The sequence below is a fragment of the Procambarus clarkii genome, chromosome 52 (genome assembly GCF_040958095.1).
Source record: "Procambarus clarkii isolate CNS0578487 chromosome 52, FALCON_Pclarkii_2.0, whole genome shotgun sequence".
Taxonomy (NCBI): Eukaryota; Metazoa; Arthropoda; class Malacostraca; order Decapoda; family Cambaridae; genus Procambarus; species Procambarus clarkii.
In genome coordinates, this window is record NC_091201.1 from 8715202 (window position 1) to 8736551 (window position 21350).

Sequence of the window (21350 nt, forward strand, 5' to 3'; positions counted from 1 at the left end):
TGGCTGGGACATGTCACACACACACATGGAAAATGGCCGTATACCAAAGGACCTCTTGTATGGAGAACTGGCATCAGGAAGGAAGGAGACCCACCGGAAGACCTCAGCTGCGTTTCAAAGATGCCTGCAAACGCGACCTCAAGCAGATGAACATCGACATCAACACTTGGGAGGCAGCAGCTGTGGACAGATCTGCCACTAATGCAAAGGTCAGAAGGGACTCCAGCAATTCGAGGATGACCTGAAGAGGCAGGCGGAGGATAATAGATTTCAGAGGAGGTCTCGACCACGCACCCGCTTCAGCATTTTATCTGCGCTCGCTGCAGTCGAGACTGACATTCTCGGGTTGGCCTTCTCAGCCACAGCAGACGCAGCATCCAACTAGACTACAACAACTAGAAACCCAGGGCTCCATAACCGGATTGACGGATGCCTACTACTACTACATTTCCAATCAAATCCTGTATTGACTTCATTTACCATATTCCCCAATCATTTTTTGATTGAGTCCATTTTTCATTCACATAGTTTTCCTATTCCAATACACATTATTCCTAAACAATCTCCAGCTCAGTAGGGATTACTTAGCAGTGATACTAGTCACTCACGGCCTCGCTGTTATCAGCTGCAGATTTATTTCAAGAAAACATTCTCCAATGTGTCCACCAACAATTTATAATAGGAAAGAACCTCCACAGGAAGTAAGGTTCTTAACAGTGGGCTCAAAAGATGTCGTTGACATCGTTCCATCACACCTCACCTTCTAAAAGAATTGGTGTCGGGTGCGCTCAGCGTCATTTCATTCAAACAAATACAGGATAAAAATAAACAAATTGATGTGTATTTCTCTAAAGAAATAAAGTGTATTATTTCTGACTAAATTGTTTCTCAGATCACAGCAAACATTTCACAGATCACAATGGTAGTCAGTCATAGTTGGAAACATGAAGTTAAAGGAACAAATCAAATTTGGAATAGTTATGCAACATCTCGTATGAGACACGTTGCATTTCTTTATAAAAAAAATATTTTTTTTATCCAAAATTACAGCGTTCACATGCTATAAAACATGATGAATGTAGGTACAGAAAACTACATCTTTTTACTGAAGACTGCCCTGGTAAAAATACCATAGTTACGTGAACAATTTTTTTAATTACAGTACTTATTGTAATGATTAAATACAGTTCCTTATTCTTTAACTGTACAAATTATATATACAAACATATAATTTGAAGGTAGTGAGATAACTTTGTCATCAATACCAAAGACATATATGGCATTCATCATCATAGGGTAGTGTTTGGTCTCCACCAGTGCTCATGTTAGCGCGTGAATGGATGATGATGAACTTAACCATGGAAAAGGCGAGGTGTTTGGTTATTATATCGTGGAGTATTGCGAGATGTGTGGTCATCATATTGAGGAGTATGGCGAGGTGTGTGGTCATCATATTGATTAGTATTGCGAGGTGTTGACTGGTTTCCAGCATTGCATTGTGGCGTCATCCTTCGTCTATTATGTCCATTAGTCGCACCGTTAACTTCCACCAAAGCATCTGCTGCCATTTTCAATCCTTTTTTTATTTTTTGCTTGGCTGCTAACTGGGGATCCACAGCGAGATGGCTGAGGTAAGTGTCCAGTTACTTTGGTCATCATATGCTGAGAATATGCTGCCTCATATTGATGTGAGGGAGTTGGGTTTGATGGCACAAGTGTCTGTGATCCATTATAGGGAGGTATGGTGGATGGCCCTGGGGTGGCATACGGTGTCATGAATGGTGTCTGATCTGAAGGTGTGTAAGGAGTATTAGCGTATTTTGAGAAACCATGAGAGAATCCTCCAGAAGTGTTGACACTACAAGGTGTATTAGTGGCTGCCTGGGAGAGGTTATGCAGCATTTGTGGATTTAGGTTCTGAGCCACTTTCTGAATTGTGAAGGCATCAACACCCATAAGATATGGTGTTGAGTTGCCCATGTATGACGTGCCTGTGGACATCAATCTTGGTGTTGCACCTGATAATGTTCTATGGAAATTCTGCTTAAACCAATTAAGTAGTCCGGCAAGATTTAGGAATTGCATTTTCTGCCTAAACTTGAAACCTTCAGGATTGACAGTTACAAATTCATGGACCACTTTCGCTCTTGGTAAATATGACATGAGAAACTTTCCTGGCAAATCCTTCCTAGGCGAAAAGATATAGGGGATCGACTTCGGATTTTTCCTTTTCTCCTCTTTCAGTAACTCTGCTGCTTTCTCCTTATTGCCCATGATAGACTCCTTGTAATATTTGTGTTCAAGTATTTGTCTTACGTTACTGGCCATAGGTAAAATGTGTCTGGTAATAATTTCATCCAAATCATCAAATTCTTCATTTCCAATCCATAGTTTCTGACCAAGAGAAAAGTCATATTGCTTAGCTTGTTCCAGCACATCGATATGCTGACAGATTCCTGTTGTAACTTTCCAGGTAGCAGTGAGATGATTAATGCCTTTACTTGATGGTCGTATGATCACCTCTCCTTGCTCCAATTGCTGCATAACCTTTTCAGCTTCATTATAGTCAATGTTTCTGAAGGAGGGATGAACAATCACTCGCTTTTGATACCGACTTGCTTTTTGGTCCATCTTTTTCCTGTCCAAATTTAAATCTTTTTCTTCAGCCTCATGGTCATAATAAGTGTCTTTTGGAGCCTTCCACTTGTTATTTCGGTCCTGCAGGTCTGATGATCGTGACGTGAGATCAACTGAAAATTTATCAGGATAAATTTTCATGATACGACAAAGAACTAAACAATCTCGTCTCACTCTTTCTGCTGGATTTATCACCGTTTTATCCGACAAGTTTTTTATACTGATGAAACCTGATATTCCGTTATCTAATCGAACTTTAATTCCTATGACTGGACCTGGGCAATCACCGACATCAAAGTGATTCCACACTTCACTTAGTTCAGGAAAATAATTTTTTAGACAGATGGGACACTGCCAAAGACCTGTACCTTCAGTTCTGACAGGATAGGCATTATCCACTTGATCTCGACGGAGTTTGCGATGAATAAAATTTGTGACGGTAGCCTGAACAAGCTTACCCACATAAAAAGTCTCCGGCGACTCCTTAGTCAAGATACTGAAAACTTCTTCTGGCGTCGGAGACCTGTAGGTTGACCTAAAATCTCTGTATCTATGTTTCAGCTCACGTTTAATGTCATACAAAGTTGTGTTCTTCTTGCCAAAGCCCTGGTTCTGTAGTTCATTAGCAAAAGCTTTAAGATCACGCTCACTAAGTTTCTCTGGAGTTTCTAAGATTTCCTTCAAGGCTTCTGCAGGTTCTCCATTTTCATCTTCATAATCTAGTGCATCAAAAACCATTTTTCGAGCCCAGTCATAAGCTTCTGGATGAATTCTGGTAGAATCTAGAACGTCTATATAATTATCACTGTCACCCAAAGCATTGGTGTCTATTTTAATAAATCCTGCACAGTTAATGAATATCTTTGGACCCATGTGGAAGTTCACAACTAACAGGTTCCTGTTTTCTAGACGATGATTATTCTGCTTCATATTCCTAATAAGAAGGTTGGCCTTTCGTGGTCCTAAACCACAAACAAACTGGACCAAGTTCTGTGTATATGGATGTGCTACGGCACGATTTAGGTCGACCCCAACTTCATTAGTGCAGTTGACGAATTCAGTGTACAGAGCATCGAGTAGTTCCTTAGAGTTTAATTGGTCCTGTAGACTGTGGAACTTAATGTTAAGTAATTCTTCATCAGCATTACATAGCTGCGAGAATTCAATCAATGGATCCTGAACACGTCGACCAACTGATATAGCCTGCCGTAATAGTGGAGGGTAATCAAGGAAATCTGCTTCTCCTTTCTTGGACATTGCATATATGTGAGCTAGGTCATTGTCAATGATTTCTGTATTTATTTTAGGAAACCTTTCTTGTTTTTCTAGATCTTTGAGAATTTGAATCAGGTCTTCCTTAACCATGAGAGCTTCTCGAGACTGTCCACATATGGAAATAACATGTGGTTTACAGCGAATAATAAAATCCTGCATGTGCCTAATATCACTTTTTTTAGCCAAAGCGTCTCTTTCATTGTAAGCATTGCGCCGTTTGAGTAAATGTGGGAGACGAATATATTCACAACAATCACCGTCAATGTCAATGCAACAACCAAATGCTGCCTGGGAAAGGTCTGGAACAAATGTAATAGAAAATACTCTGAAGCCTTTTTCAGTATCCCAGTCTTCGTCTTCACCAGAAAAGTCTCCGGGGTTAAAGGGTGCAATTTTTATCCAGTTATTGAGTTTACTGCAACACTTTCCATCACGTGATCATTCGATTCCTGGAGCAAACGTTGAGACAATTCCCTTTTAAGATCTTTAATAATCCGTTTGTAGGCAAATTCAATTGCCCGGCCTCTCAGATCATTCCAGTCTTGGACAACCTGGGAAAACTCATCTCGGCAGTACAACTGCTTCATTTCATCCAGGTAAGTCTTAGTTGTACTTCCTTCAATGGTATCGGAAAAGCTAACGGTCAACAGTTTGTCTTCAACACCACATTTGAGACGAAGGAACTGGTCACCCTGTAGATCTATGACTGGTTTGTCCTTTAAATATTTAAGTTCATAAAGTGAATGATGTTCATCAATGATGTTCACAGCCTGAGGAGTGGGCCTGCTACTGATTCTGGCACGTTTAAAGTATACTTCTCTAACTGTGCGTCTTATTAAGGGTTCACAAGCCAGCTGCCAACCAACCATCCTAACAGCTACTTCAAGGACTCGCTCTGGGGTGCTGCATATTCTGAAAATACAAAGTTTTCATCATATTTCATGAGGAATACTTAATAAAAAATACTTTTAGTGTAATGAAGTAATAACTATTATAATATCTACAAAATATTTATTTTACCATATTGCTGAGATTTAAGGACATTTTCAGGAGTTCTGTCCTCTTTTTATTACCCACATTCTTTAATTCAAATATATGGAAAACGTTGAACAAAAGGGGCAAAATTTAGGCAAAACCCCTTCATCTCTAGCCATTTGCACATTCATAGCGCAAAGGAATGCTAAAATTCTATCCATTTGTCTTAACTATATCCTTGATTTATTTTACACTTTCAGTAGGATGATGCGGTTAAATTAGTGAATTGAGAGTCCTTTTTTAGTGATGGATTAAATCAGGAGTGAGTTTTTAGTCGTGTTTTGCAACGTTATTAGTGCCAGAATTGAGAGGGTTCAGATTTTTATATCACGTTTTTATATCACGTGTTTATTTTTCGTGATTAGCTGTACGTGATTTCGTGATTAGAACCAGTAGCTGTATATTTACAGATAAATCATTCAACTATCTCATTACTTACTTGGAAATGAGCTGCTTAGCTTCCCTCGTGGGGTCCTCTGGCCACTGTTGAACATCAAACCTCTGATACTTATCACGTAGGTTCTCACCAAACTGCTCAGCAGTCAGGCCAAATTTATTTGTAAGTGACTCTGAAAGTTTGAGTTTGGAATCAATAACAAAAAATAATTTAAATTTTAAACAAGTTAATGGTTAAAAATGTGTTATGAATATTGCATTTCACTGGTTACTTTGTTATGTAATATTGTTTATGCTAACAACTAGATAAACAATGATACAAACCAAATCTAAATTCAAATCACGGAATTTATGCTCTTCGTGGTTCGTTAAAGTGCACAAAAATGAAGATATATGAGTGTGCATATAGTGTCGTATCAGTAAAAGAAGAATGATTATTTGATCATACAGTTAAGAATATAAATTTTCATAAGAATATGATATTTAACTAATTAGTGACACTAATCTATCTATACGCGTTCTATGACAAATAATAATATTGAGCCCAATGCAACACCGCACGTGGAAAAAAAATGGTAAGAACTTCGACAAAAATTATATTGTATGCGTGCTATAAGAATTACGTTCAAAATATGCGTGGCAAGCCTGATGACCATTATCAATTCGATTGTCGCAATCATTAATGTGTCTATAATAATAATAATCGATAATTAATATAGTCGATAATGGTGGTCGAAACGTCGTCGTCTCCTCATCTTCTGGTGTGTGGTTTAATCTTCATAATATTCATGTCTAGCATGCATTTATCAAATTTTCGTGTTAATTTTCGTTATTTACACACATTTATTAAATTGAATATTTATCTTCAATATTACTGCAAGAAACCAAAAATTTAAATTTAATCAGACACTGAAATAATTAAGTAAAATTATCTTGGCGACAATTCCAGCCTCGAACGAGGCATAAGAACACCGCTGACAACACCTGTTTACTGCTGCACTTCCTCACTCAATCCCGGCCATAGTATGTCATATACATATATATTTATTAGAAAGATTGTAATAAAAGTTTTTTATTCATATTTTAACATTAGAAAGAAAAAAATAATACTTCTAACAATGCCTCAAAGCAATATCAATGTCCCAATCTCAATCATCTCTTTTATGTTACCTCTTACTCATAATTTTTCTATATCTTTTCTATATCTCTATATCTTTTCTAGATATAAGATCTCTTTTATATCTCTCTTCATAAGAGAGGTTTCCTAATACCTGGCATCAATCATCCTTCTCTGTATGGATTCAAGAGAAAATATTTCAGTTCTATAATATGGAGGCCAAACTTGAACTAAGTAACCTAATGGGGGCATTGAAGCAATCATGCAAAAAGATACTCACCAATACCAGCCTTCCGCAGAAGTTCATACTCGTGTTTTCGAACAATTCTTCTCAAAGACTCAGAGTCTTCCTCAGATTCGTGATTTTCTTCCTCCATTTGTTCTTCTATTTCTATCTCCAACTCTTTTTCTACATCCTCATTAGCTCTCAATGAACCTTTCTTGTTTTTATTATTACCACTCTTCTCATATTCATCTGCATCCTCTGTATCCTCATATTCATCTACTTTCCTCTGTATCTTCCCATCCTCAATACCAGCACCATTTTGGTCCCGTTCACCATGATCATGCTCCTTAAAACCCCTAGTGACTCTTGGTGTGGTTCTCTGCTTCCTGTGCTTGGTATTCATGTGGTCACGCATTGATAGCTGATCTTTGCCATAGTGAAGCAGGAAAAATTTGTAATAATCATTGAACTGTTCTGAAGTTTCAATCTCCTCAATTCTGGAAAATAAAACAAAATGTTTAATATCATTGCTTGATTTAAGGCAAGCAATAATATTTTAAAAAAATTAAATGCCATTTAACACCAGAATATTAGAAGTTATTTTGTTCCAGCGCCTATATTATTTATATATCCTCCTGGACCTAGATTCAGGAAGCTCTGTGTATTTCTTCGTAAGTGGGTTTGCTACGAAGGTTCCTAAGTGCGCCCTAAGAAGATGCTTAGGTGCTATTCAATAAGGTATACTTAGGAAGAAAAATTGTTGGTTCACCTGCGTGCCGATAGAGGTCACTACTGTGTTTCGTTTGGCCAATCAGAGAGCAGCAACATTCTTCATATTGAAGATTTAGCGCTGGCTTATCGCAGCTCTACTGCCTCCTATTTACGTCGAATTTTCTTATAAAATTAGTATATTTCGAAGTAAAACAATGTTTTTTCAACTTCTACAGCCAGCACCGACATTGTAGTAAACAAATATGTTACATTTGTTGTTTACCTACGTAATTCTAAGAGATACTGTGTAGCTGTCCTTGTTGCTCGGAAGATGCGCTGACAATTATTGTATATATTTACTGAATTTACCCAAGGGCCACTAACTATCTAGTGACCTCGAAGAGAACAGAAAGCCGGCGGCTTGTTGAAGGGCCCGCCAATTGTCTTAATTATATTTTTTAGCTGGAATTTGGCATTTACGGCTTCAGCGGGTAGGCGGTTCCATGGGTTTATAGCCCTCTTGGTGGAAAAAACATCCGTTTTCAGTCCTACTTGAGAGAACATACTCTCCAACACTATATCTGTGATTGTCCTGTTATCAGTGACTTCATACCAAATGGTATGAGGTATTTTGAGCTCTGTAATTACTTCATACACTCAGGAATATTGGAAGATATTCTTGTGCTGCACCCAGATTTTGCCAGTGGAGGCTAATAGATCAGCATTAAGTATTTTGTTCTCTCCTAATTCCATGTATGACTGGCCATCCTGTGAGGTGAGCTTGTAGCTGGTTTTTGATCTACACTGTGTGGTCCTTTAGACAGAATAGGGAAGCAGCACATTACTGTGTATACCTAAACATGTTTAAAAATACATTGTTTGAGAGGAGTTTTGTAGAAACTGGTAAGAGTAATTATAATATAATGTTTCCATGATTCAGTGCTTACCTCTTGTGAAAATTGCTTAAAGTTGTTTAGTCAGAGTTGATTTGTTTTTTGTATTGAGGCTGGTATTTTCTAAATTGATTCCATGTACAGTATGTCTAACCATCCTGTGAGATGGGAGTATTAGATAAACTTATAGCTAGTTTTTTATCTACACTGTGTAATATTCCATATAGAATAGGGTAGCAGCACATTGCTGTGTATACCTAATCTTCTTAATAAAAAAAATCAGTAATAAAGATTTTAAATTATAGTTTGTATTATTACAAATACAGTACTGTATTATCCTTATTAAATCATGTTGACCATGGATCATTAAGATCTCATGTTGATATGTAATACAAGTCATATTTCTTTTGAACTGCTAATCCATGCTAATCATTCATTAAATTGTGTATTATGTCTCAATTTTTCACTTCCTTGGATATACTGTACAGTACAAAAAGATAGGATAAAAATAAACCAGTAATATTTCTTTCATTATATTTTTCATTTAAATAACTGCATCAATATTTTTACAGCTGACAGGATTTGTTTTACCATACAGGTGCATTATTTGTTAAAAAAAATTTGGTTTATTGTTACACACAATGGTGCTACATAGCCTTCCCAGCTTGGTGCCTTCTTTTAATACTTACTGATTAAAAAATAAATAATAAATACATTTTATTCAGGAAAAGTATTCAGTTGATTTAAAAACATAATGTTGGATTTATAGACAGAGCTAGTACATACAATACCTAAAGCCACTAATACTCATAGCATTTCGGGCAAGGTGTGGGGGAAAAAACACAGACTAAAACTTAGTAATCGGAATTAGGTATAAATTGTGTTGAAAGAAGGAATAAAAAATACAAAAAGGGGGGTTAACATAGCATAACTCAGCAATTGCACATGTTGGTGAACAGCGTTGTTTAAAAAATAGCAAGACATGGGTTGACATTTAGGAGGTAAGTTAGGTTACATGGAGTTAATTAGGCAGTACTTGGTTTAACTCTTAAACTGGTTGAGAGAGGTACAGCCTTTGACATGATTCGGGAGGTCATTCCACATTCTGGGTCCCTTGATTTGTAGAGCACTTCTAGTTTGGTTACACACAGCCAAATTGAGTAACAGGAAGAGGTCTTGGACACAAATTTGTTCCATGCTAAATGTAGAGGAATCAGCTGAGTATTCCTCAAATAAAATAAGTTGCCTCAGCTTATAAGGTAAATAAAATAAGCATTTCTCAAATAAGTAGCTGCCTCACCTCACTGCCTTACTGCTACATAGCCTTCCCAGCATGGTGCCTTCTTTTGATAATTACTTGTTCCACACCCAAATTGTATAACAGGAAGAGGTTTTGGACCCCTACTTCCCTCTCTTTTTTTTAATAATCTACAGTATATAGTCATAATTATAGCTTTAAGTATTCAATGAATAAAGTTTGTGACATTTTTACCCTTCTCCTTACCTAACATCATTTGTGCAGCATATTTTTATTTTATGTCTCACCCAGATTTAATTTCAAAATAAAACCAAACTAAATAAATTAGAAATGGGTATGTATAGCTAAGGTACACCCTTACTACTAGGTGAACAGGGGCATTTGGTGATAGTAAATGATCCCATCAGGCAGGGCTCATCACCTTCTCTCATATTTCATGTTCACCAGTGTTTATTTACTTAATAACTACTGGTATAATATCTTGCTATTATAAAAGTAATTCTACTATCATCAAACACATATTTACTTCAAGTTTCAAGCAGAGAATGCATATATAACTAACACGAAGGATTCCTCTTCACTAGATTCACCAGCTATAATATTTTGGTCATGTTCCAATATCATAAATCGATCCCAGTGTTATGTAGTAGAGAAAAAATGACTTATATCCAGTTTACGTAAAGCTACGAGTGGTCGAAACCACACTTAAATCCCGGAATGAACTTACGAAGGTTTTTCCACTTAGGGTACCTACTTGAATACGGACCTAGCCGCCACGAAGGCGCTAAGAAGGAATTCGCTCTTAGCTAAGAGGAAAAACCTTCGTAAGTACCTTCCTGAATCCGGCCCCTGAAAACTACATGCCTGGGGACCATTCAGGCTTGTTCGTACTTATATATGTTCGCACAAACATCCACGCGATAGTGCTATATAGTAACTGCTAGGATCATGTTAGGCTACAGTTAGTTGGCGCAAGTGACGAGTCCGAATATTGTGTAACTCTGAATAGAAACTGGGGTCATACTCCACCAGTACATGAATCCCCAGACTCATGTCATCCCCAGACTTGAATAAATGTTTTACATAATGGCATAACGGCAAGTGTTTTACATAATGTAATATGTCATCTCACCTTACAATGTCCTCCTCCTGAAGAATACGCATATTTTCTATATGTGAACCATCTGGGTCCTTCGTGATGTGATCACCTTGGTATTCTCTCATTGACTGGAAGAGTGACCGCAAGTTCTCCTTGCGATACTTCAGTTGACACCACTGTGAAAAAATTTACAAGTTAAGTATTTAAGGGTTAGTGCATTATTGATTTGTGCATCTTTAATAATTACAATACTTATTCTTCATTTAAAATTCATGATATAAAATTGTAGATAATTCGTGTCAATCTGTAATTTATAATGGATACAAGTTCAGCATCTAGGTTGTCTGTCGAACCCTTGATGCTGGCTCTTTGCATTTTAAAGCTGCGACGTGCTTTATCACACGTATCAGACAAATTGGTTGTAGTTCAAACCTGTGCTGCATCATGATCAGGCACTGTTTCAATATATCATATACAGAATCTTTTAGCATATCTTAAAAAAAAGTTCATTCCACAAATTTAAATTTTCCTAGAGAATAAAAGATTATTAAACGTCAAATTTCGAACGCTTTATCTGATATAACTAAGTTGATATTTTTCATAAATGATTTATCTGATATAATTAAGTTGATATTTAGTATCAATACCTTTTCATCCCAACGATAGATTTTCCATAAATCACGAATGTTTAATTCAGGGCAGACCTCTTCCTTCCTATAAAAGGCTATAAATGGAATTTCGAAGGTTTGGTTCCTCATCAAGTCCAGGGCGTTGTATATTTTCTGGATAGTATTAGTATCCTTGTGCGAGCCATGCCTTGCCTTTTCACGCCCCTCCTGTACAAAATAATAGTATTGTTGTATAATTTATTGCCGACGACTTTGTGGTCATCATCAATGGCAAAGACGCCATGAACCATACACAAAAATGCCTAGAGATAATCAACAGGGAAGCGGAACGCATAGCACTGAAAATAAACAGCAATAATACCAAAACAATGGCCGTTAAAATGACAATTCACGACAACAGATTCGCAATACAAGGACACGAAATTGAGTTGGTTACCTCTTTTTAATACCTTGGAGTCATAATGGACAACCAGTTGAAATTCATTCGAGAAATTGAATATCTTCTGCATCGAAAAAGAGCCATCGCTGAACACTCAGCTGTGTTCTTCCTGACAAGTCTTAGAGATAGTGCATTTTTGCTAGTACTCAAAATGGACTACGTTTTTGCAGGCAGTTAAGTCACTCATTGGCTATGCTGCTCCAGCTCTTACATTACAACTCCACCTCAGTGATGGGAGAACCTATATGGACACGTCGAGAGAATCTAAGAATGGAAACCAACTTACCAGCGTTAGAAAACAGGATCAAAGAATAGCCATCATAACAGCAAAAATTTTTGGAATCACCGCCAGACAGTCAATCAAAGAGAGCTTTCACAGAACGCTACAGAGAAACCTTCAATATAGAACAAGTGGATGGACGGATAATCTGATCTCTACAGAAAGTGGACCTGAAAGATTCCAGAAAAAAAGGACTAATAAAAACAAAAGAGATGATAAACCATATTAACACATTCGGCAGCTTCCATGGTAAAAATCTAGTCTAGATAATCATTGAAGGATTATCAGTTAAAACATCAGCATGGGACTCTCAGACCCTCAAAGCAGTTATAGAACAAAAATGGAAATTATCTCACGACCAAACACCACTTTCATCTTCACAGATGGATCAGTTGATCAAGAAAGAGATATGCTGGGGCAGCAGTTCACACTAACAACCATGAAGCTTTCAGAAGCATCATGGTTGCATTGCATCATAGTTATATGCCCTGAAGAAGGCCAGAAATTATGCAATTGCGAATAATTTACATGATGTCAGCATTCATATCGAATCTAAATCTTCGTTCCAGGCATTGTTATTCATCAGAGATAATATACAACTTATCACTGAAATCCTACATAAAGGAAAAGAAGCACACAATCTAGGACTGTCAATCAGTCACATTGGAATAGATGGTAATGAAAGGCAGACTAACTAGCAGAAACTGCCACGGCTCTACCTGCTGTACAGGTTCAAATACCACCAAGTTTTTCACAGATTAAGGATCAAATCAAGAAGAAATACTCCCAACTATCAAAAGTCGCCACAGAGCGACTTTTACATAGAGCCAAAGTACCGGAAGGAAGACCCACTGCGATGCGGTACGGACAGCCACTGGGTACCAAAAAGTTATCCAAAGACATTGCAGTAGCCATACACAGGCTCAGACTTGGTTAAAAGTGCTGCTGGGAGGTAATAAACTCAACAGTTAGTGTCATATCTGTAGAACAGGTGCCACTATTGCATTATGTATTGGAATTTGAAGGAACTTTAGCCCTGCGCATCAAATTGAGAAGAAATACATGTATATTCTTATTATTTATACTTTTCAACAAAAACAAATTAACTACCTGATTGGATATAAATGGCCTGAAGAATGCATGGTGATAAATCCACTTGGCTTCTTGAGTCAGCTCTTTATCTGCTGAGCGATCGTCACCATCTCCACGGGTGCGAGTCACAGGTATCCGCCTCAGCTGGAATCTCTCGGGAATATCCAGCTTCCGGATTTGATGATCTTGGTCAGTCAAATGGCCTCGCTCTAATTCACTAGGTTCAAATACCTGAAAGAATAGCATTTATATTTGTATGCGTAATTAATGTTGCCACACACTCATTAACTTGATCTTTATCACCACCACCATTTTGTCTCCTACTTTCATGATGTAGGTCGGGTTGAGATTAAATGCCTCAAGCCAGGTACGACAACCGCCTATGATATTCAGCAGCACTTTTCCCTAGTTCATGATCTAAAACTAATTTATATCCAGGTGCCCAAATTACTACTGAGACAGGTTAAATAATATTTGCTGCCTCCCTGCCCGAAAATCTTCTTGCAGGAGGTAAGTATTCTCATTATACCAAACAAGTAGAATATAGGACTGTTTTGTTTTTGAAGATGAGAATGATTTACAGGTCACCATATCTTTCACATCAAGCAAGTCTTTCGCTTCAAGCCTTTCAAAAGGTGAGCAAGTACACTCACCTTTTACATTGAGTGTACTGCGTCTTGTAAATTAACGTAAACAAGATTTAAACATTTTGGCCCTCAATAAACTGCATCTTTTTTCCCGACCACGAAATTCTTGCTCCATCACACTCACATGTAGTATACCTTCTACATACATGTAGTATGTATCTTGACCTTCTTGCCCTCAAATTAGCCAAAATAATCTTCGCTCTAATTTTATGTACAATGAACTGACCCACATCGACGCACTCTTCCTTCACTCTTAATTCATATCTTTTATTCATAACTTCCCACATTGTCTTTATTAACATATTCTACACAAACAACAGCCTCTCTCTGGCCGTTGTGAAAATATAAATGCCTTCCTTAATGATAATTACACAATGAGTGAAAAATCTTGTGGCTTGCAGTTGCTCCTCATAACATACCTCAAAGATAGTCTTCTTGACTTGATTCCCGCGATCCTTGCGACCTCGGGGATGCTCTCGTCCCTCATCGCCTTTTTCATCGTTCTCATGGTCATCATCATCATTTTCACGCTCCTCCCATTCTTTTTTGAATACAAAAAACATGAATATTACAACATAAGAAATTAGAGGGTAAATATTTAAGATCCTGCATGCAAGTATCGAATTTGTTATTAAATTAAAGAAAACTTTTTAAACTTCTAGTCAATATTATGAATATTTTTGTTGGGCAGCAAAATCTCCCATTGAGTGAAAATGCAAGGCACAACGACGCTGATGGTTGAAATGTAGGTTTGATTGTCCACATAAAAGTTTTTTCAAATTGTTTTTCCAACTTAGAGAGAGTGAGAGAGAGAGAAAGAGAGAAAGAGAGAAAGAGAGAGAGAGAGAGAGAGAGAGAGAGAGAGAGAGAGAGAGAGAGAGAGAGAGAGAGAGAGAGAGAGAGAGAGAGAGAGAGAGAGAGAGAGAGAGAGAGAGAGAGAGAGAGAGAGAGAGAGAGAGAGAGAGAGAGAGAGAGAGAGAGAGAGAGAGAGAGAGAGAGAGAGAGAGAGAGAGAGAGAGAGAGAGAGAGAGAGAGAGAGAGAGAGAGAGAGAGAGAGAGAGAGAGAGAGAGAGAGAGAGAGAGAGAGAGAGAGAGAGAGAGAGAGAGAGAGAGAGAGAGAGAGAGAGAGAGAGAGAGAGAGAGAGAGAGAGAGAGAGAGAGAGAGAGAGAGAGAGAGAGAGAGAGAGACAGAGAGAGAGAGACAGAGAGAGAGAGACAGAGAGAGAGAGACAGAGAGAGAGAGACAGAGAGAGAGAGAGAGAGAGACAGAGAGAGAGAGAGAGAGAGAGACAGAGAGAGAGAGAGAGAGAGAGAGAGAGAGAGAGAGAGAGAGAGAGAGAGAGAGAGAGAGAGAGAGAGAGAGACAGAGAGAGAGAGAGACAGAGAGAGAGAGAGAGAGAGAGAGAGAGAGAGAGAGAGAGAGAGAGAGAGAGAGAGAGAGAGAGAGAGAGAGAGAGAGAGAGAGAGAGAGAGAGAGAGAGAGAGAGAGAGAGAGAGAGAGAGAGAGAGAGAGAGAGAGAGAGAGAGAGAGAGAGAGAGAGAGAGAGAGAGAGAGAGAGAGAGAGAGAGAGAGAGAGAGAGAGAGAGAGAGAGAGAGAGAGAGAGAGAGAGAGAGAGCAAACTGCAATCATAAATACACACAATATAATGTCAAAATAAAAGATGTCTCTCCAATCCTGGAGTGAGAACAGGAAGAAGGAAAACTTCTCAGATTGTACATCTGAGAAGTGAGAATAGTGTGACATACCTAGTCTGCCATATTATAATTTAATTTACATTTAAATTTGACAAAACACATACCTTCATGTTGTTCAAACTCCTCAAAATGATAATCACCGCCTAATATTTCACGGGCAACCTTCATTCCACCAGGTTCAAGCATAGCCATCCTCTCCTGTTTGACATTGGGTGTCTTGTCATCAACAATGAAATTCTCTTCATCAGACTCTTCCTCCTCTGACGCGTACATTTCAGGGTGCTGTGGAGGGTGGAGAGCGGAGGCCCCATCCTCCTCCTCATCCTGTGGTACCAGATATTAAAGTTATGAATGACAGACGAAGGAAACAGAATCAAACGACTAATAATATTTAAGCAATAACGAAATATCTCTCATTAAAGTGTCAATTATGCAGGTAAGAAGGATAGACTAAAAGGCACACTCGAACTATTTTACTGTATTCAAAATTTCTAACCCACTAGAGCAGAACAAAGAAGAATGACCGAGAGATAGCATCACACACAGTGTCTCATAATAAACATCACACACTACAAACGACATGGAAGAGCTAAGGGAGACATGATCATCACATACAAAATTCTCAGGAGAACCGACAGGGTAGACCAGGTGGATTATTTAACATGTGATGAATACGCATAAGAGGATACAGGGGGAAGCTGCGTATCGAAATAAGCGACAGAAACATTAGAAAAAACTCTTACAGTGTCAGAGTAGTTAGTAAATGAAAATAATGTGGTGGAGGCTAACTCCACAGTTTTAAATGCAGTTATGATAGAGCTCGAGGATCTTAGGAAGCAGTGCTCGAGAAACACTGGGATTAATAGTTGAGGGGCGGGACCAAAGAGCCGAAGCTTAATCCCCTCCAACACAACTAGGGTAAGGTGAGTACACAGGATACCTCTTAATAAACATCGTCAGAAAACGAACAATTTATAAACACTGCCTATGCATATAAAGTGGCACTGAATACAACATAAACTCCAGAGATTTACTTACGTCTGAACCCTCGAAGATCTCTCTTCGAATCTGACCCTGCACATCTTCCTCTTCTACGTCAGATTCTTCATCCACAATCCTCTTCAAACGCTTATACTTTCTCTGTGAAACAAAAATTCAAGACATATATACATTAATTCATAAACAAAAAATTGTCATGAAGACAATCTATAGTACTATGCTAGTATTATAGTTCTTATTTAGTATGTTAGTATCTTAGTATATTTAGTATCTTGTTTAGAGATTTAGTATGTTACACGCTCACGAAACCATTCAAATGATTCAAGGGTTTGGTTATTCCTTAGATAACCTTATGAGACTTACTTAGGTTATCATTGTAGCACAACCTCCAAGTCAGTGAGGCAGCCAATATTATGGAGCAGCCAAATGTTTAAAAGTACAACTTTTTTTTTATATATTGGTCAACCCGTTTTTTAAATATACATATTTTTAAATTTATTTAAATCTAGTAAATCTTGAATTTACACGACAGCAGAATTGGTTTTTGCTATAATTGGAAGCAGCATATATTTCTAGGAAAATTTAATCAAAACTTTGACTAAAATTTTACCATAAAAATTATATAATTGTCCAAAACTTATTTTTAAAACATTCACTCTGAAAAATACTGTATACTGTGTATTATATAAATACACTTTTATATAATTGAAATATAAATATATTAAATATATTAGATATATATCAGAAATTAATCTTAAATTATATTTCTCTACTTATATATATGCCAGCAGAAGCAATAATGGTTTCCCAATTTTGTTTCTAATTCATCTAAACGGTGTGAAATTCAAGTTCTTTTCATTCTTTAAAACACAAAAATGCAAATTATTTTTTTCTATCCTGTACAGAAACTTGTATAAATATAAACAAAATATATATTACAATAATTATTGGAGAAAACTAACCTTTCTGTCAAGTTTCATACCAGTGTTCTCCTCAATAAGATCAATATCATCATCATCGAGGTAGTTTGTTTTATCTTCATCGTCCTTCCGCCGTTTTCGTTTGCCATACTTTTCACTGTCTGGCCCCGAACCTCCTTCATCATCCTCTTCATCGTCGTCGTTAATGAAGTCTTTATTTTCTTCACGAATTTTCTCTTCATCTATCAATAAATAACCAGAGATGAATGCGATGAAAGTTCTTTAGTCTTATTGTATTGTTCTTATTAGTTTTAGTTAGTTTAGTTCATTTATTATGCAGCCCATAATATAGATTACAGAGATACATAATGGGCTTAAGGAATTAACCCCACAGTTCATTTAGCTAAGCAAGTTAAAATATTGATGAGATAGTTCAAAAATTCAACAGGCTCCAGAACGACCACCTTTGCAGTTTTTAAATTAAGGAACTGACATTTCTGACAACTGACAACTCCCTTCATTTCTTGAAGTTTTGAAGGTCTGGCATATTTCAAAAGGCTTTATGGTATAATAACTTGGAAGCACAGAAGCAAGGCTTTAGGATATAATAACTTGGAAGCACAGAAGCAAGGCTTTATGATATAATAACTTGGAAGCACAGAAGCAAGGCTTTATGGGATAATAACTTGGAAGCACAGAAGCAAGGCATAATGGTATAAAAACTTAGAAGCACAGAAGCAAGGCCATATGGTATAATAACAGTACTGTGATTGATGTCAAGTCACCTAGTTTCATTTTCAACACTTAATAACAACTAAGGTATAAAACGTAGTATTTTTAATAAATATTTTATATCTGTATTTACTAAAGAGAAACTTGACGATATGCATTCAGCCGAACAAGTCTATGTGGGTGGGGACGAGGACAGGTTGACTAGTTTAGCAGTTGCCAGGGAGGTTGTAATTAAACAGATAGTAAAACTCAAACCAAACAAATCCCCAGGGCCGGATGAAGTGTTTGCCAGGGTGCTTAAAGAATGCAAAGAGGAACTTCGCGACCCACTGTCTACCATATTTAATAAATCAATAGAGTCAGGAAGAGTGCCAGAGTTTTGGAAAGTTGCTAATGTGATACCAGTTTTTAAGAAAGGAGATAGATCACTTGCGTCAAACTATCGGCCAATTTGCCTAACGTCTATTGTGGGAAAGTAACTCGAATCGATAATTGCAAATAAAATTCGTCTTCATCTTGAAAAACATAAATTAATAATTGAGTGGCAAATGTTTTTATAAATGGCCGTTCATGCTTAACAAATTTGTTATCTTTTTATTCTAGCATAGTTGAGGCAGTTGATAGTGGTAAGGACTGTGATGTTGTGTACCTTGACTTTAGCAAAGCTTTTGATACAGTGCCACATGAAAGACTGATTAAAAAGATAGAGGCTCATGGTATTGGGGGTCCTATATTAAGTTGGATTAGGGCATGGCTATACCAAAGGAAACAGAGTTAGTATAAATGTGGGTCAAGTCAGAGTGGGATAATGTTGTTAGTGGAGTGCCTCAAGGCTCTGTCCTGGGACCTCTGATGTTTATAATATATATAAATGATTTAGATTAAGGTTTGAGTAGCAACATCTGCAAATTTGCCGATGATACAAAAATCGGTAGGGTAGGTAGGGAAATTAATACGGAAGAAGACTCACTATCACTTCAAGTTGATTTAAATAGGGTTTTGAAATGGTCAAAGGATTGTCAGAAGCAGTTTAATGCTGATAAATGTAAAGTTCTGAGTCTAGGTAATGATGGTAGAGTTACAAGATACGAGCTTGATGGTGTTGATATTGCGAAGTCGGATTGCGAAAGAGATCTGGGAGTTATTATTAGTAAGAATTTAAAACAAAAGTATAAATGCATGAATGTTCGTAATAAGGCAAATAGGCCATTGGGATTTATTAATCGAATCTTCAGTAACAAGACACCTGGTGTGGTTCTTCAGCAATATCTTGCTCCGGTTAGGCCCCACTTAGATTATGCAGTTTAGTTTTGGTCGCCGTATTATAGAATGGATATAAATTCACTTGAACGTGTCCAGCGTAGGATGACTAAGTTAATTCCCCAAATTAGAAATCTTTCATATGAAGAAAGATTAACAAAGCTTAAATTGCATTCACTGGAAAGGCGAAGAGTTAGGGGGTGACATGATAAAGGTTTACAAGTGGATGAATGGACACAACAAAGTAGATATTAATAGGGCATTAAAAGTAGCAACACAAGACAGAACACAAAACATTGGGTATATATTAGATAAATTTAGATTTAGAAAAGACTTGGGTAAATACTGGTTCGGTAACAGGGTTGTTGATTTGTGGAACCAATTACCGCGTAATGTGGTGGAGGTGGGGTCCCTCGATTGTTTCATGGACATGTATAAGTGGGCTTGGGTGGTTATAGATAGGAGCTTCCTCGTATGAGCCAATAGGCTTTCTGCAGTTGCCTTTGTTCTTAACTACGTCTCGTTAAAAATGACAAATATATCAGAACATTAACAATACATTTATATCAAATTATTTAAGATTGCTGAAAGCAGATTGCTGAAATAGAGGGATTTCAGAGAACATATACGGCATAAATAAACGAGATAAAGCACCTAAATTATTGGGATACGTCCTAATAATTCATTGACAAAGTGATCTTAATGCTCTCCAAATGTACTCGATAGAAAGAGAAAGGAGAGATATCAAATGATATACACGTGGAAAATACTGGAGGCCCAGGTCCCAAATCTACACAGTAAATGACATACTGGAGTAATCGACATGGAAGAAAATGCAGAATACAACCAATGAGGAATAAGGGGGCCATGAGCATAACCAGAAACCACTGAATAAACATGAGAGGTCCACGGTTGTTCAACAACCTCACAGCCATAATATTGACGGATATTTTTTAAAGGTAAAACTAGATAGTTTTCTTCAAGAAGTGTTGGACTATGGTGGATATGTGGTACGCTCCAAGCAACAGACCGTTGGACCAAGCTCTCAAAATTCAATCATGGCCTCGGGCCGGGTTTGAGGAGTAGAAATTCTAGAACCTCATCAGGTATGGATGAAACAAATTCATAGTATATATACAAAGTCTTGGAATCAATGAGAACGTTCACATTCACATTCAGCACCGCTCCTGTGCCAGGAAAGTCCACTACGGGCTCACCATAGCCCGTGCTACTTGCCCCACTTCTATGCTAGGTAAGTTACCGGCTCACCATAGCCCGTGCTACTTAGAACTTGTTCCGAGTAGCTGAATCTATAACAACAACAACAACAACAGCATTGAGAACTTTTGCATCACTTACCATCGTCATCATCCTCTTCAGAAGAATCATCTATAACTGTTTTTAGTTTTTTCAATTTTTTCCTTTCATTTTCTTCATATTCTTCTTGCTCTTCTTCACTTTCCTCTGCTTCTGAGTAAATGAACTGGGACATGATTGGTGGTCTCTCTCTCTAAAGTCCTGAAGATACAAGAATATTAAATTAATAGCTTTAATTTTGTTCTTATCAAATCTAACATACTGATATGGAAGTTTTTTTTAGATAACTGATCCTCATCTATATAAATAAAAATGGAAATGTTCGTTTGTTCAAAATCGCTAATCTCCGAAAGTTCCATTCGCCTCCGAGCGGATTTTTATATACATATTATATAGATGTCACGTCTGTGGCTGGAAAAAAAATGTTTTTTTTTCTTAAAAACTGTGTTTTTCATGTAAGAGAAATCTTCGTAACCTTTTTACCGATTGCTTTGAAATTTTGACACAACGTTGCATTTAAACAGGCTACTGTTTTTATCTGTGACAGGAAAAAAACATGTTTTTTTTTTAAACAACGCTATCTGTAATATGTAGGAGCAAACATGCTGTAATCTCCATATGTTCTTCACCGATTGCTTTGAAATTTTGACACAACATTCCATTGGAATACATGCATGTTTTTATATACCTAC

The 21350-nt window shown here is 37.3% G+C and overlaps 1 protein-coding gene across 1 annotated transcript; it reads right to left on the reverse strand.

Moving 5' to 3' along the window:
- Positions 1–974: 974 nt before the first annotated feature.
- Positions 975–20841, reverse strand: LOC123753365 (transcription elongation factor SPT6-like). The gene is given in 13 exon segments (XM_069304167.1): positions 975–1583; positions 1585–4337; positions 4340–4824; positions 5387–5516; positions 6741–7183; positions 10681–10823; positions 11295–11483; positions 13106–13318; positions 14154–14275; positions 15535–15754; positions 16469–16570; positions 17392–17591; positions 20701–20841. Coding segments are annotated over 13 exon segments (5364 nt in total). The 5' UTR covers positions 20834–20841; the 3' UTR covers positions 975–1352.
- Between the last annotated feature and the right edge of the window lie 509 nt (positions 20842–21350).